Raw genomic sequence first — 15,073 nt, 5'->3', positions numbered from 1 at the left:
ACACAGCTTTTAAATCGGCATTTGTTATCCAGACACAAGGTTCCCTCAACCATTTCACATGGTACAACAATTAAATTGTTTTAGGCATTCAGTTTACTAAAATTATTAAAGTAGCGTCCTGGTTTTAATAAGTTATTGGGCCCCAAATATTTCTTTTCAGGGAAGCGTTCCAGTATTAAATATTCTACTTCCAAAACCCAACTTACAGACACAGTAAGTGTAACTTTAAACACACAAATTAAAATACTTCAGGCTGTGGTCTGTTTACACTAGTTATTCCAGCTTAGAATTAAACCCAGTGCGTACTTATAAATATGTTAACAAGTCTCATCCATTTCATTTCTTTAAAAAAGACAGACCACTAACTCTCATTAGCAGCTCAACACTAAAGGGTGTGTGTATTTTTACTGGTGACTGGTGAGCAAGGCTGAGAGTGAAACAAAGTTCAGAGTTGTGGATGGCAGGCCATATAAATATATAAGGTCACATGAATGTATGAGGCCACATAACTTTGCATTCTCTAGGTCCTTACTGTCATTCAATCTTGCAGCTGCTGAGGTAATGGACTGTTTGGGAGGGTAAAGGTAAATCTTATGGAATATGTGCTGGAGCCTTTGGACCTCATTATCACCTGATACAAATCCATCTGCATCTGTGACCTGTAATGGTCCTGAACAGCTTCAGCTGGGTTTCAGATCCTGGTGACCTCAGGGCTAGACTGGTGTTATTTCCTATTTCTCAGAGCCCGGAGTCAGGAATGTTTCTACTTAATAAGCACTCCTAAGTCAGAAAACAGCTACAATTACCAGTCTCAGGGTAAAAGATTAAGTCTAAAATGACTCAGCATTGTCATGAGACAGTAAAAAAGGCACTCCTGTGAGCCACAGAAGCATCACCTTGAGGAGGGAGATTTAGGAACTGCTCTCCAAGGCAAGAACCCCCAACAGCACTCACACCACACTGCTCCTCACCCATCCACATCACTCCTTGTCCTACAGAGGAGATGTAGATACAGAGGAGATGCCTCCTGCACGTTCCTGGGACTCCAAAGCCTGCTGCTGTCCCAGCCCTGGCTCCTTCTGCAAGACCCAAGCAGGAACTGCAGGTGTGGAGCAGCCTCACACCTTCCCCTGCCCCCCTGCTGCACTGTGAGAGAATCCCCAGGCAGATCTGAGCTGCAAAGGCTTCCTTGCTCCACAGAGTGATGAAAATGCAGGGAGAGGACAGGGATTCTCTTTATGGCTTTGATCTGCTCCCATTCTGGCCAATGTTACTCCCTCTGCAGCCCTGTGTGCTGCTCTCTAGGCACTGTGCTGGAAGCTGACATGCTAACATTAATATCAGTCTGAACTAAGCAATTTGCAAAGCAGCTCCACTGCCATTCAACTATCCACAATTAATTAAATTCAGATAGATATGCAACTCAAAATATTTTATTAAACCTTATGCCAAGGACATTCCTGAAAGTCCACGGGGCTTTATTTAAGTGGAGTTTTGAACCTCAGGATTTTGGCATGTTAATCTGAAATGCAGGCCAGGAAAAGAAGTTCCATATTATGTATGAATCAGTAATTATTCTATTTCTTATGTTGTTTTGTGAATAATTTTTAGAGCAAAGCTTCAAAATGTATAAAGTAGCTATTTCTTCACAACACTGTGAGCTGAGCCAAAACATGGCTATGTCTGACCTGTGATCAGAACCAGGCCATTGATAATGGCTTTATGTTTTCCCACAGCTCAAAACTAAAAACTCTTTTTTTCCCTGTCCTCTCAGCACCCTGCTCCCCAAATCTGCAAACCAATACTCTCCATTATAAAGGAAGGGGAACATAGGTTCACACATAAAGAACCTGCATTTAGATCTGCCTATTCTAAATTAGTGGATGTAATTGAACACGCTCTGTATCACAGAGGATTTTCCATCACTGTTAAACAATTAGTGCAACTACCATCAGTACCATAACCCAGTTGTGCCCAAATTGTACAATTTCCATAGACAATCCCTCTGAAAAGATTCTTATATAGACAGTAATAAAACATCAGATTTTTCAAAAAATGTCTGTATTGTCACCACTCTCTGTGCAGCTAATGAGGCCAGGATTGTAATTTTTACAAGGAGAGACAGAAATTATACCTAAAATTATCACTGGCACAGAGTTTCAGGTTTTGAATTCCATCATGTTAAGCAAAATGTCCAGTGTAATACAAACATACAGAGAAAAGACAAGGCAGAACTGGATTCTTATCTTTTCTAATGTCCTTTGTAATTTATGTTAAATTTATTAATTTTTCTCTTTTTTTTCCTGTTTGAATAGTGTAATGATAAAGGACAAATCAGATCAAATGGTGCATAAGAGTGAAGGTGAGAGGTATGCACCATAATATATATTCAAAAACTACTTCTTGAGATCATAACCTTTGTTTTTGAGTGGTGGAAATAAAAATAAAAGCAATCCTGTTATTACTGGTATAGTAATTATGACACTCAGTTTGTGCCAAGCTATGTTGTGATAGTGCAGGGAGATGAGTGAATTAATGTGCATACAGATTTCTCTTTATAAATAGATCATTCCAAATCAGCAAGGAACCAGATAAATTCACATACTTACTGTTGCAGGCATTCATCTGACAAGACCTTACAAGCAGTGAAGGAGACAGAGCACTGCACATCGATCCATTTAATGTGACATATTGGCCCTTTGCTGTGAGGTTTTGGCAGGCAAGTTTCCTTCTCTGGATTCCAACACCACAGCTTACTGAGCACTGTGAAAGGAAGGATGCAGTCAAGCTAAACTTGGTGCTCCACACCATACATGCTAATTTTAAGCTAGTTTGTTTTGTGGTGGTTTTCTTTTAATATTTTTTTTTAATTTTTTAGTTCTGAAAGAGTACACACACTCTACTTCATAAGAATCCTTGTGTCATCTAGTTATTAGACTGTAATATTAGTTATTAAACTCTCTCCACTTTTCCAGGCAGTAAGAATATAAGACAGTTTTTCCAGCAAGCAAGCCATGAATTATGTAACATGACAGTATTTATGCCCAACCATGGGCAAAACAGAGCAATGAGATCTGGTACCTGAGAGAAACAACTCAGCAGGTTCTCAACAGTCTCTGGCAAGTCTCTCAGCTCTCTCTCTTAGGTTGTATTGCATGAAACTGTAATTTCAGCTTCTAAATTCAATTTTCTAAATCATTTTGAATGGGGAGTGGTAGCAAGCTTGCATTAATCAGGAAAGGAGGAGGATGTATTCCAGAATAATGCAAAGATTTGCTTTTTGGAAGCTGTACCATGAAATTATTGATAGCTAAACATGTCTGGTAGAAAGCATCCAATGACCTCCAGTGACTGAAGCACTGTGATCAGTCTGGCTGCAGGCAGGCATGCACAGTTTAGTTCAGGACAGGCTTTGTGACAGCTTCAGCTGCCCTGGCAGCTCCAAACAGCTCATTTACCCAGGCAGAAACCTTCAGAGCTTTCGTTATAATGGAGGGTTTTGGTTCACCATTATTGAGGTTTGCTCACCTTGGACCATTCTCCAAAGACCAGCTGAGGAGGACAATCAACTTTTGCACAGGCTTTACTACTTGGCAATTTGGGTTCCTGGCAGGTGTCATCAGGGTGTTTCAGGAAACTTCCATCTGTCAGCAGCTGCTTACAGGACACCCTGCGGGTCTGAATCCCCCCTCCGCAGGTACGTGAACACTAAGGAGGAGAAGAATCAAATGTAGCATTTACACCTGCATGGACATCTGTGCTCCTGAAAAATGACATCTACTCTCAATGGGAAATCAAGCAGCATGGAAAATTCAATGTTAAAATATTTAATCTACTGGAGATGAGAACTGGAGATCAAATGTCAGACATACTACCTGAATGCATGGAAGTAGTAGGAATCTCAGAGAAAAACATGCATCTTATGCATAAATCTATGTCACTAACTTGTTAATGCATGAAAAAGAAAAAAGAAAAAAAAAGAAAAAAAAAAAAAAAAAGAAAAAGAAAAAGAAAAAGAAAAAGAAAAAGAAAAAGAAAAAGAAAAAGAAAAAGAAAAAGAAAAAGAAAAAGAAAAAGAAAAAGAAAAAGAAAAAGAAAAAGAAAAAGAAAAAGAAAAAGAAGGTGGTTGTGTTTAGAGAGCATAGGAAGAGAGATGATGTGTGGAATAACAGGTATCCAGCTTTCTGAAATCCTAACAAGGAGTTCCACCTCATCCTGTGACTGCTTATCAGCACAAGAGTCTAGAGCAGCACTTTTGGGTTAGTTTGTTCTGTGATGGAAGTTGAAACACACACAGAAGGTGGGGAGCTGCCTTCCATGCAGGAGAGTTCCAAGTTCCTGGCCAGAGGAACCCATTTAGACTCTTCCTGTGACCCAGCCATACCTGCTGCCATTCCTCAGCGTGCCAAGCAGGGGGACAGTCAATCTGGTTGCAGGCCTGCAGAGAAGGAGGCTTTGGCTCCGGGCACTGGTGGGCAGCAGGAGCGGGTGCCCCGGGCTGCTGGCAGGACACGGCGCGGCTCTGGATCCCCACCCCGCAGCTCGCCGAGCAGCGGCTCCAGGGGCCGCTCTGCCACCTGTCCCAAAACACACCAAAAGCTCTCCTTCAGCAGCCCACCTCACCCTGGGGAAGGAACAGTCTCATCCAGACAGAGCCCAGCAAAAAGCACAGCTGCAGGCACGTTATTGATCGATGGCTAAAACGCCCCTTTGGTTTGGCTGGAGCACAAAAGTGTAAATTGGTAACAAGCAAATGCAGAATTTATTAACAATAAAGTAATAAACTTTGTCATTTTCAGACAAATTTTACTCCAGTATTTACCTTTATAGTGCTCCTCTTAAAAACAGCCTGTTGGCAACCTGCTGCTGTTTACATTGATAAATGTAAATATGTAAATAGACCTTTCTTATATTTAGAAAACTTCCTTTAGATGCGTATATGTTTTCTATAAAACATCCTGTTCCTGTTAACTTGTTCCCTACATTTAGCAAGAGCAGGTTTCTGAAAACACATAGAAACAATTTTGAAAGGATCTCAGGGATGTCAGAGATCAGAAATGGGTAAACAAGCAAGCACACATCAAAATTTCACATACGGCCCTTTCAAGGGATCAAAAGACCTAGAGGTTTTCTGGGATTTAGACTGGGTTTGTTCTTTCCCCAGAATCTCCAAATAAACATAAGAACTACATGGGGCTACTAAAGAAGCATTAAATTGAGGTGCCATTAAATCATAATTCATATGTTTTTTAATTCAGTAAAGATAAAAAGTGAATATCCTCAGCTTTTCCTTTGTGAAATATCTTCAAAATTTTCCTTCTACTACTTGGAGAGCTAAGGCTCTTTTTCTAACTCTGGCAGATATTCAACATGGAAGAGATTTATTTCAGAAAATGTCCCCTATTTCATCTGTGAGATATGAAGAGTGGAAAAGGAGTGAACAAGACCAAAAAAACACCCCAATCCCAAAACCTTGTTGAAAATGGAAGTAGTGAAATTCTATCCCAAAAGCATGACCACAGTCCTGCAATCTGAACCCTTTCTGAGAAAGGCAATGTTTATTTAAGTCCCGTTAACCCTTCCTTTGCCACCACATAATTCCATTATTCCAGGGTACCTCGGGGGGCAGAGCTTCGTGTTGCAGGTCCGAGTCATCGGGGGTGGCCTCTTGGAATTGTCACACAGGCTTTCACTGACACCTTGCTTTGTGTCCACATGCAGACACATGGCAATGGCTTCCTGTGTGCCTGCATTTGAAAGGAAAACACCCATGAAACACTGGAGATGCAGGAGATTTCTGTCAAGCTTGCTCTTGAATAATAATCAGTAAAAAAAGCACTGGATTAGATAACAGGCTTAAAAGTCACAACTCAAGCAAAAAGGAATGCAGAGACAGTTTATATATTTAATACTCAGAAGATATTTGTGAATTATATCTCAACTTTACTCCTTTGATATTTAAAAGTCATCATTTGACATTCTACTGCTCTGAAAACCAATAAAAACCAGGTTTTTCTCTCAAGCTACTACCAGAGGCTGCATCCACTGGTTCAGTAATGATCCTAAACCAGCTGCTACCTCCATTGCCAAAACTGAGGTGAAAGTGATTCCTTCTCACTTACCTTGCCTTTAATAAAAAGCTAAAGATCTGCAAAAATTGTTATAAAAATGCAGAAAACTTGCAAAGCTATAGTCAGGAGAAACGTTCTATGTTTAGTCAGCCATTCTCAGTGGCCAAGAGATGCAATGGTTTTGCTGAAGGCAGCAAATCTGACCCAGCCTAGAGCTTTCCTGACCAGTTACCATTCTTGGCACCTTCTGATCTGCAGCTCTTGCTACCTGGATCTTATTACTAAAGCATGGAAGATTACTAATGCTCAAATTTCTATGAGCAAAATGAAACGTAATGTAAGTTTCCTTTAGAACAAGACAGCTTAGTGAACACACGTTCAGTGAACTACTTCTATTTTAAACTTGTGCAATTATCCAATTTTATAGATCATATTTTTTAGTATGAAAGCCTTGCTCAATTTCAAAGCTCACTCACATGCACATAAATTACAAGATGGTTGTGATGTGCCTGGGGGATTCTGTGTAGCTGGGTTGTTCTATACGAGCAATGCTAATGATCCAAATCCTACAGAACAAAAGAGCTGAAATCATAAAATACCTTTATTGTTTCCAAGTAAAAATGGCTCTTGAAGAGCCAGTTTCATAGAATTTAAATTCCTTTCCTTCTTATCTTTCACTTATCTTCAGTGATTTTAAAAGGACACTGCTGACCATCAGCCATTCTGATTCCAGTGGGCTGGAATACCTGACACAGAAAGTTCCACCCCCAGTCCAATATTTCTCTCCTGTACACAAGCACTGTCATTTTTGCATAAATCAAAGATGTTCCCTCCATCTATAAGCAATTTTGATTCAGTCCAGTGTATTAGCCAGCCCAGGCCACAGTCCCACTTGAGCCAGCCCAACTACTTCAGACACCTCAGCAGGGGTAAACCAGTAGCAATTTTCAGAATAACACAAATTCCAATTTCTTTCAGGCTCTCTGGTACACCTTGAGATCCCCTCTGGGACTCATTTGCAGTTCAGAAAGACCTTGTTATATAAATGTTTTGACTACATTTACAAAGTGATGAATTTTATAGAACAAAAGAGCTGACCTTAAATATGATTGACAATCTATTCATTTCTCTTGAATCAAAGTATTGATAATTCTGTTAACATAGAACATACACACATTGTAGGAAAACTACTTTACTAGTCAGGCTGAGAATAAATATTTAACAAATACCATGACTACAATACAGGCATGAAAATGCCCAAACATGACAAAGCAATAAGCATAATTTTTCTTATAGAAGTAGGAGAATCAAAAGCTTTCTTTGAAGTCAATCCTCAAGTGTTTGCTTAACAGGAGCAGCTTCCCTTTCCCCTTACATAGGAAATGCACATTTGACTGTCTACGGAGAGAAGGAAGCATTTAGAGTTGGGTTCTGACAGAAACAGCTTTGCCTTACCAGACAAGTAAAAAAATCCATGCCAAGCATCCATATAATCTATATTTTAGGTCATAATCTACCCTATGCTACCAAGTTTTAGCTTTGCTCCCTGTGTTGCTGTGAGAAAACCTTGCTCCAAAGTGATGCTTCTGCTCTGGAACAGGTTGCACCACATAAAATTGTCTTAACATCTCACACAAAGGAGAAGAATTAAATGAAACTCCCCTCAGACCATCTAAATTGGCAATAATGTCATGGGAACTTTTTATCTCGGTGTTATATAAGCTAAAGTGGCCAGCCAAATGAACATGAGGCATGTCATACCAGGTGATGGGGTCTGTCTACAAATTGGCACCTGGAGTTCATTAAGGGGTTCCTGCCTTGCAGCAGGACCTGCGGAGGTTTAATCACATTAAGAGAAGAAAATGTTGATATGTGGTGTGTTTTTCATTTGACTGGAGTACAGAGCACAAACTGCATTAGCAATTCTTCCCCACAGGGGCCTCAATGAAAGAAAACCTGCCCCCTGTTTTGATGCTGTAAGTACAAAATGGATACTAAAGAGTTGTTAAAAACCCACCACGAAGTCCTTCCTGTTCCTTCGTTCTCAGTTCAAGAACTCTATTCAATAAATAACTGCACCTAATTGATGTTAAATTTTCTTGAACTTAACTGTCAAAATGTCTTTACAATTAATCAGATTTCTCACCCCAAAGTATAATTTTCCATTAGCTGGGAACTTCAATCACTGATAAACTTATTCTATGTCAATTGGAAAATGGAAAAATCTATTATTCAAACAAGCAAAGTTTTATATGTATGACTTTCTTGGCTTATAATATAAACATAGTAGATAATTTAACTAAAACATTATGTATGCAGCAGGGAGCATTAAGTATTTTTACAGTAATCTGATGCACTATTGTAGTAATTACCCTACTATTCAGTGAAATAGAATATTTTCTATTTTAACCCAGCATTCAAACCACATACATTTACATTCTTCTGCAATCTTTTCTGTGCAATGAAATATACAGTGCTTGAAGCTGTTTTAAAAGAGCAAAATGCTTGAATTAAGCCCAGAATTTCTCTTCCTGCATTTTTAAAGTACAAAGAAAATGGGGGTGGAAAGCTCCTCTACAAACGTTAAAAAGGTGGATCTATTCTCTACACCTGGAAGAGGAACGACACTTATTTACATCAGATAGTCTCAGTTTAGTGGCTTCTTAAAAATATTTACTATAAGCTGAAAATAACTCAGAAGAAATGTCAAATTCTACATATCCTTGAGCCTCTCAGTGCATCTATTTTATACTTCTGTAAGAGAGTAAACAACATCTGCAGCTAATGAAATAAATGACACAAATGACCAGCTATCAAGGTGACTCCAACACAAGCTGAGAGCAAATTTTCTCAGCTTTATATGTGAGTCTCTGAACGGTTATTGTTTTTCTTAGAACCCTTAAATTTGGCTAGAATCCATTAATATTCTAAGAATCTCAGGTTTCTCATAAATAAAATGGTAAACTTTTAGCTCCTATGGTCCAGACAAAAGCCTGAAAACACAACTTGACTGCACTCTGAAGTTACCAAAGCCACAGAGGCTATAGAGGAAATAACAGGATACGCACATGTTATTTATTGCTTAATCACATTATTTTTAGGCCATTGTAATGACTTTAGGTGGCCCAAATAACCATTTTTGAAGCATATAGAGCACTACTACTAATAATAATTACGTTTAACCACCAAAATCTGCCTCTTGCAACTAAACATATATTTAAACAAGAAAATGTTCAGAGATCTTTAAAGTGAAAAGTATCCCTTTAAAATATTGTTGAGTAGTAAATGATTGACACCACTAAAGAAATGCTATAGCTTACAACAAAAACATTTATCTTCAGGCATATTCTTTATTCTCATAATGATTATTAATTCCCTAATGATGATATTATGTAAATTAAACTTACATCTGGGGCTCTCACATCACGGCCAAAGTTCTTCAGATTGAAAAGAACACAAAAACAAAACCAAAGAAACCCAAAAAAACATTCAGGGAAAATGAAGGCAAATTTTGAGATCCCCAAGCACGCAGCTGGCTTATTTTCAGTTTGGGATTTCTTCAGGCACTGAATAAAAAACCAGATCTTTAGATTTCAGACTGGTTACAGAGCTTCCTACGGGTATTAAAGGTGATGCCTGCCTGTGACTAACAGGCCACGACAACTTTTATTTACACTCATGGAAAGACAGATGAAGGAAGCATTAATTATGCTAAGAGGCATAAAACAACTCGGCTGCACTCAAAACCTCAACTTGTTTGGCTCTTCACATGCTGTGTGAGAAGCCACAGAGGTTTGGGGCAGAAGGCACACAAGTGACCCAAGACTGGGGTGACTTGCTCTAGAACTGGACAGATGATGTTTGATAACACCTTGCAAATCACTCTCTGTAAGTCTAATATCTGAAAAATCCAATGTTTCCATCTGCATTTCTTCATCTGCTTTGCAGAGGGACCAGAGGAGACTGAATTACAAGTCTAGTCTGCGTGAGGATTAAAAAAAAGGTGCAAGTGACAAGCTCTGAAAGAGAGATTCGGACTTTGCTCAAATACTGGCTATAAAAGCTTCCAGCCTGCTTAGAGCCTGCAGAATTTTCCCTCATTCCGAAAGAGTTAAGCACCAAGAAACGGGGGCAGGGAGTTTCGAGGATAGAGAAATCCACAGGAATTTGTTTTAATAGCCACTGCTAGATGCATACATACTAGAGAAAAAAGCACCTAATATAATTTACATTACACTGGGTTATTCCAAACTCAGACAACATTTATTTCTTATAACGAAAGAGTTCATCTAATTGAAATGAGATTTGAACATAAAACTTAGCAGAAATGGATCAGCTCCTTTGAACTACACAATGGAAAAATAGTAGACAGTGAGATCATTAGCTAGTACATTGCAGTGAGCTGGAAACAGAAGAGATGTCTGGTTCCCTTAAAACTATTTATCGGCAGGTAATTTTTGGTCTGTTTGAAAGCCTTTGCCAAGGCAGCCAGAAGACCAGAGCTGATAGAAAGGAAAAATCACCTAACTAGCACACCAATATGGGGGTTTCTGAAGCTGCTCATTGATAAAACACCCTGACAACTTCCCACATTTCCCAGGAGCATCACATAAGGAAAATGTCTAGACACAGTACCAGTGATACCACAGAAGTCTTAAAAACACAAACAGATATTGTCTTTCAGACTTCTTCAAGTGAGTCATTTCTACTGCATAGCAAACAAATTGTTAGATTACTGTGAACACCTACAGGACAATTGTGGGTCAGGGAATCTCACAAATTCATGAAAGGGTCAGAAGTCAACAACAGAGTTCACGCTCAGCTCCCCCAGGAACAAAATTTAAGCTGAACGCAAGATTCTGGTCATCAGTCATTTTTAAGTTCCTTCCAATGAAACTGCTGAGTTCAGTGCAGGCTCCTTAAATTACCATCAGGCTGCACACCAAGTGCAAGTTTTTATGGGGGTGCTTTTGCAAGGACAAACTCACCCTTGGAGATGCAGAATGCAATTGCAACATGTGCAGTAGCAGGCAAAGACTAGAGATTATTTCAGCCTACATATCTGATTATGTCCTCAAAATTCAAAAACCTTGGAGTTTTAGAACACCTCTGACAAAGACATTGGCTAAAAAGCAGAAAAGTGGATTTAAGATGGCAACAAAATGGTTGTACGTTACAAAAATCAGTTGAGATACCAGAACTTCAAATTTTGAATTAATGAAAGGTTTGCTTCTGCTTTACAGCACAATTTCCTTATTTCTAAAAACATTTATCTTATTAAAATATAAAACAGAGTCACTCAGCCACAAAGGCGTCACTACCATCTCATGCTGCTACAAACACACTTGGACTACAGTCTCTCCTCCCTAGCCATGATGCCTGCAGGTAGTGCAGGGAATGGGATGCTCCAGCTTTTGTGATCACAGGTGCTGTTATTCCTATGGATCAACCCCCTCAGTAAGCAGCAGTGTTAAATGATAACTGAGGCACTATCAGTCACTTACCATGCTGCTGGATCCCATTCTGGGGCATCCCTCCCAGCTTCTGCTTTCCAGCTTTGAACTGATGAACAGCACCAAGAAGGGAGGCTGCTGTCTGTGAGCTCTATCTCGCTCCCCACTTCCAATTGTTTCTGTTTCCCCTTTTTCTACATTTTTATTTCTTCTATGGGTACAACTGTCTTCACTTCCCACTGATGTCAGCAGTCCTGTCATATATAGGTGTGTTCACAATTCCACTGCCTCCACTTAACACTTCATAACTCACTGTGTTCAGTCCCAAAGTACAGTAAGTAGTAGCAACACCAGCAGCCTTGTCTGGTAACATGTACTTAGGACGACAGGGAGATTCGATTACATCCAGGCAGGAATGTGCCTAACTACTTGCAGACAGATGTATGGCACAGAGCTCCAGGCAGTGATACAGAGCACCCAGACCCAAACCAGCTCCTGTTTGATCTCCACACCAGCCAGGCTGGAAGCAAGTCTCCCTAATTACAGCTCTGTATTCCTACTGTTCTGCAGAAAACAGCAGCTTTTTGGAAGAAAAGGAATAAACATGGGAATTTTTACTCTGAAACCATACAGTTTTGGTTCCTAGGAAAAGGTAGATCATCTAAACATTTCCACCACTGATGTATCAGACATACTGGTACCACAGAGGGCCTGGCACCTCACAAGACTAAAGCAAGGTGCTGCAGCAGCAAGACTGAAGCAAGTAGCTGTATCAACTTCCTGCACCTTACTTTACCCAATAAGTAAAGTTTTTCTCCTTTGCTGAAAGAAAGAAAGTAGTTTGAAATACTCTATTGATATCCAAAAATACGTTAAAGTTTGTAGCTGCAGATTTTCCTACAGATCAACATAATTACTTTAAGGTAACACTAACAGGAGGTGCAACAACACCAAACAATGTCAAATTCTTACAACTCAGGATAAATTAAAATAAAAGGTACCTCCAAGACATGTGGCTGAACATGGAGTGAACCCAATATATTCCCAGTCATACATCACAGTGCCATCTTCAGCATGAGGAAATTCAGGCGTGTAGGGGACAGGATCACTGTCACAGGAGGCCTGGTGGCAGACTCGTTCTGTGGGTGGCCTCTCATCCTCACACTCCTCCTCGGGCAGCTCCACCTCGGTCTGAGTGAAGGTGAGAAGGATCCGGCACTTCACCTCTCGCACCTGGACACCACTGCCACACGTGGCACTGCACGGGGACCAGGGCTCAGGAATGAACCTGCAGAGCATCACGGCACTGTCATTTATTCCATGTAACTGTGCCTGTGTGTGCACAGCTAAAACACAGCCAACACACATAAAGGGGTGTTTGTACACTCAGCAGAAAATACATCACACTGACGCTTAAATAGAATGCACAATCAAGTATCTTAAGTCTCACACTTGACTCTCATATCCCAGACCATTTACCAAAATTCACACAAGAAGATGTAGGAAAAGAGGAGAAAGAATCATGAGGATCAGGGAGAGCTGTATCCTTTGCTGAGGAAAAACGAAAACACTTAAATCTTTTCTCAGTCTCCTTCAGCGGGGAAAAAAGGAGAAACTCCAGGAAGATGCATCTGTACAACATAAAATTACTGCCCAGATACAGGGACTTGGGCATATGCCAAAAGTATATTTGCAATCTGCTGAAATCTGAGAGGTCCTCACCTTATGTCATACTAATAATCAGCAACCAGAGAAAAGAAAGCTTTTCAAATGGAGCCATTTCCAGTGCACACCACTGCAGGCTCTCCAGATTCAATCTTGCAAGCAGCCTCTCATCTTCAGTGAAGAGGTCTAACCACTCTACAGTCCATCATTTTTATTAGAAAGCATTTATGCCCCTAATGAACTACAATAAAATCTTGCTTTACAGGTCATGAATTTGTTATAATATCCTCTGACTTTGAGGGTCACATTAATATCTGACAGTAATTTTCAAAATGGCACTAGAGACAAGGGGTTGGATTTCTTGAATAAAGTTATCCTGGGTGGCTCTGGGGTATACTTTATGGAAGTCAAATACAGAATTTCCTAGAAGTTTTTTTTCCCCATGAAAAGGCTGCAGTTGGTCTTTATTATGCGTCCAAATGTAGCTGATGATCCAAACACCAGTGGGAGATATAGGAGGATAATTTGACCAATGTTAAAAATGTATTTGCAAAGAAAGATCCAAATTAGGATTCAAAAGATTTGGCCCTTATCTTGGATAAAGAATTATCTTTCCCTCACTGCAGGAAAGTTGCCCTTACAAACATAAGAACAGTTGTGTAAGACAAAAATCAGTATTTACACTCTGCATACACAGTAAGCACATAAAAATGTCAACAGTGTGGTTTGATTCTGTGCACCATTTATCGTCTTGCCAATAATTTGTTGCCAGTATACACAGAGGAAGAATCAAATAGAAGAAAGGAGAACAGATGGCTGGATAACCTGTAAGGATACTCTGTCAGTCCTTGGGATACTCACCAAGGCTGTGACTGGGACAGACCCCAAAAGTGACTTTTTCCTGTGGAAAAGACTATTCCCATTTCCAACAGAGGTTAAAAGATTAACTGGTTATTCTTTAAGGAGATATTAATGAAATAACTTTAGAGGTCTGCTACAAAGATAAATATATCTAAGCCCATCAAAATTTCTTTGAGTTCTCTCAGAATTTTTGTTAGAGCTCACTGGTCCTCACCAGACTTCAGGAAAAGGCACATTATCCCCAGCTCCTCTTGTCACCAAGAGCTCCCAGTGCTCATCCCTTCACAAACCTGAGCACCTTCCTGCATGGCCAGATTGATGTTATCAAGGATGCTATCAAAACAGTGCATGGCTGTGTCCTACAGTGAACAAATCTGAGCAAATGCCAGGTTAGGAGCAGCCCAAGAGGCCACTGAGTCCATGGCACAGCTGGTGGGGTCAGTATCCAGATGCCTCTGATATAAATTCTAGCGACTGTTCTGTGGGAAAAGCTGCAAAGGAAGGCTTTCTGCTACCCCAACAGATAAAATCAGCTTAATCCTGGAACATCAGATCTCACAGTCTTTTCAAAGACAGCCATGCAAACTACCTAGCGTGGCAAAATCACCCTCATCCAATGAAATGCTTAAACATGAGCCTAACTTAAGCATATTAGCTGTGCTTTGAAGACAGCAGGATGACAATGAGTTCAGAGGGAAACTTGTGCGTAAGTGCTTTATTGGATCATGGCCAGTGTGCATAGGCTTAACAGAATGATTACTTTCTTCTCCTTCTGTATAAAAAAAAAAAAAAAAAAAAAAAGATCCATTTATACTTATGTACCTAATTGGAAAAATAAAATTGATGGACTTTATAGTTGAAAATAGTTGGTCTTCTAACCATACCTAAGTTTATAGTCTGAAAATAATAACTTCTTTTGGTAAAAGCATGACAGCAGCATACCAGAAATTAGTGTTAGTTTTGTGTACTGTTGAGTGCATTTAAACATTCTAAAAATAATGTATTTCAAAAACATTCTCTTGA

The 15,073-nt window shown here is 39.7% G+C and overlaps 1 protein-coding gene across 6 annotated transcripts in view; it reads right to left on the bottom strand.

Annotated features, from left to right (window-relative positions):
* ADAMTSL3 (ADAMTS like 3) overlaps nucleotides 1–15,073 on the bottom strand; it is a 170,678-nt gene that overhangs the window by 28,610 nt on the left and 126,995 nt on the right. For all 6 annotated transcript variants that reach the window (XM_030954940.1, XM_030954942.1, XM_030954943.1 and 3 more), the window contains exons 16-20: nucleotides 12,526–12,812; nucleotides 5,618–5,747; nucleotides 4,385–4,577; nucleotides 3,529–3,708; nucleotides 2,610–2,763 (exon numbers count right to left, since the gene is read on the bottom strand). In XM_030954940.1, coding sequence (XP_030810800.1) covers nucleotides 2,610–2,763; nucleotides 3,529–3,708; nucleotides 4,385–4,577; nucleotides 5,618–5,747; nucleotides 12,526–12,812 — 944 coding nt within the window. The remainder of the gene's footprint in view (nucleotides 1–2,609; nucleotides 2,764–3,528; nucleotides 3,709–4,384; nucleotides 4,578–5,617; nucleotides 5,748–12,525; nucleotides 12,813–15,073) is intronic.

This window comes from Camarhynchus parvulus, chromosome 10, assembly GCF_901933205.1.
Source record: "Camarhynchus parvulus chromosome 10, STF_HiC, whole genome shotgun sequence".
Taxonomy (NCBI): Eukaryota; Metazoa; Chordata; class Aves; order Passeriformes; family Thraupidae; genus Camarhynchus; species Camarhynchus parvulus.
This window is presented reverse-complemented; position numbering and strand designations above follow the sequence as displayed.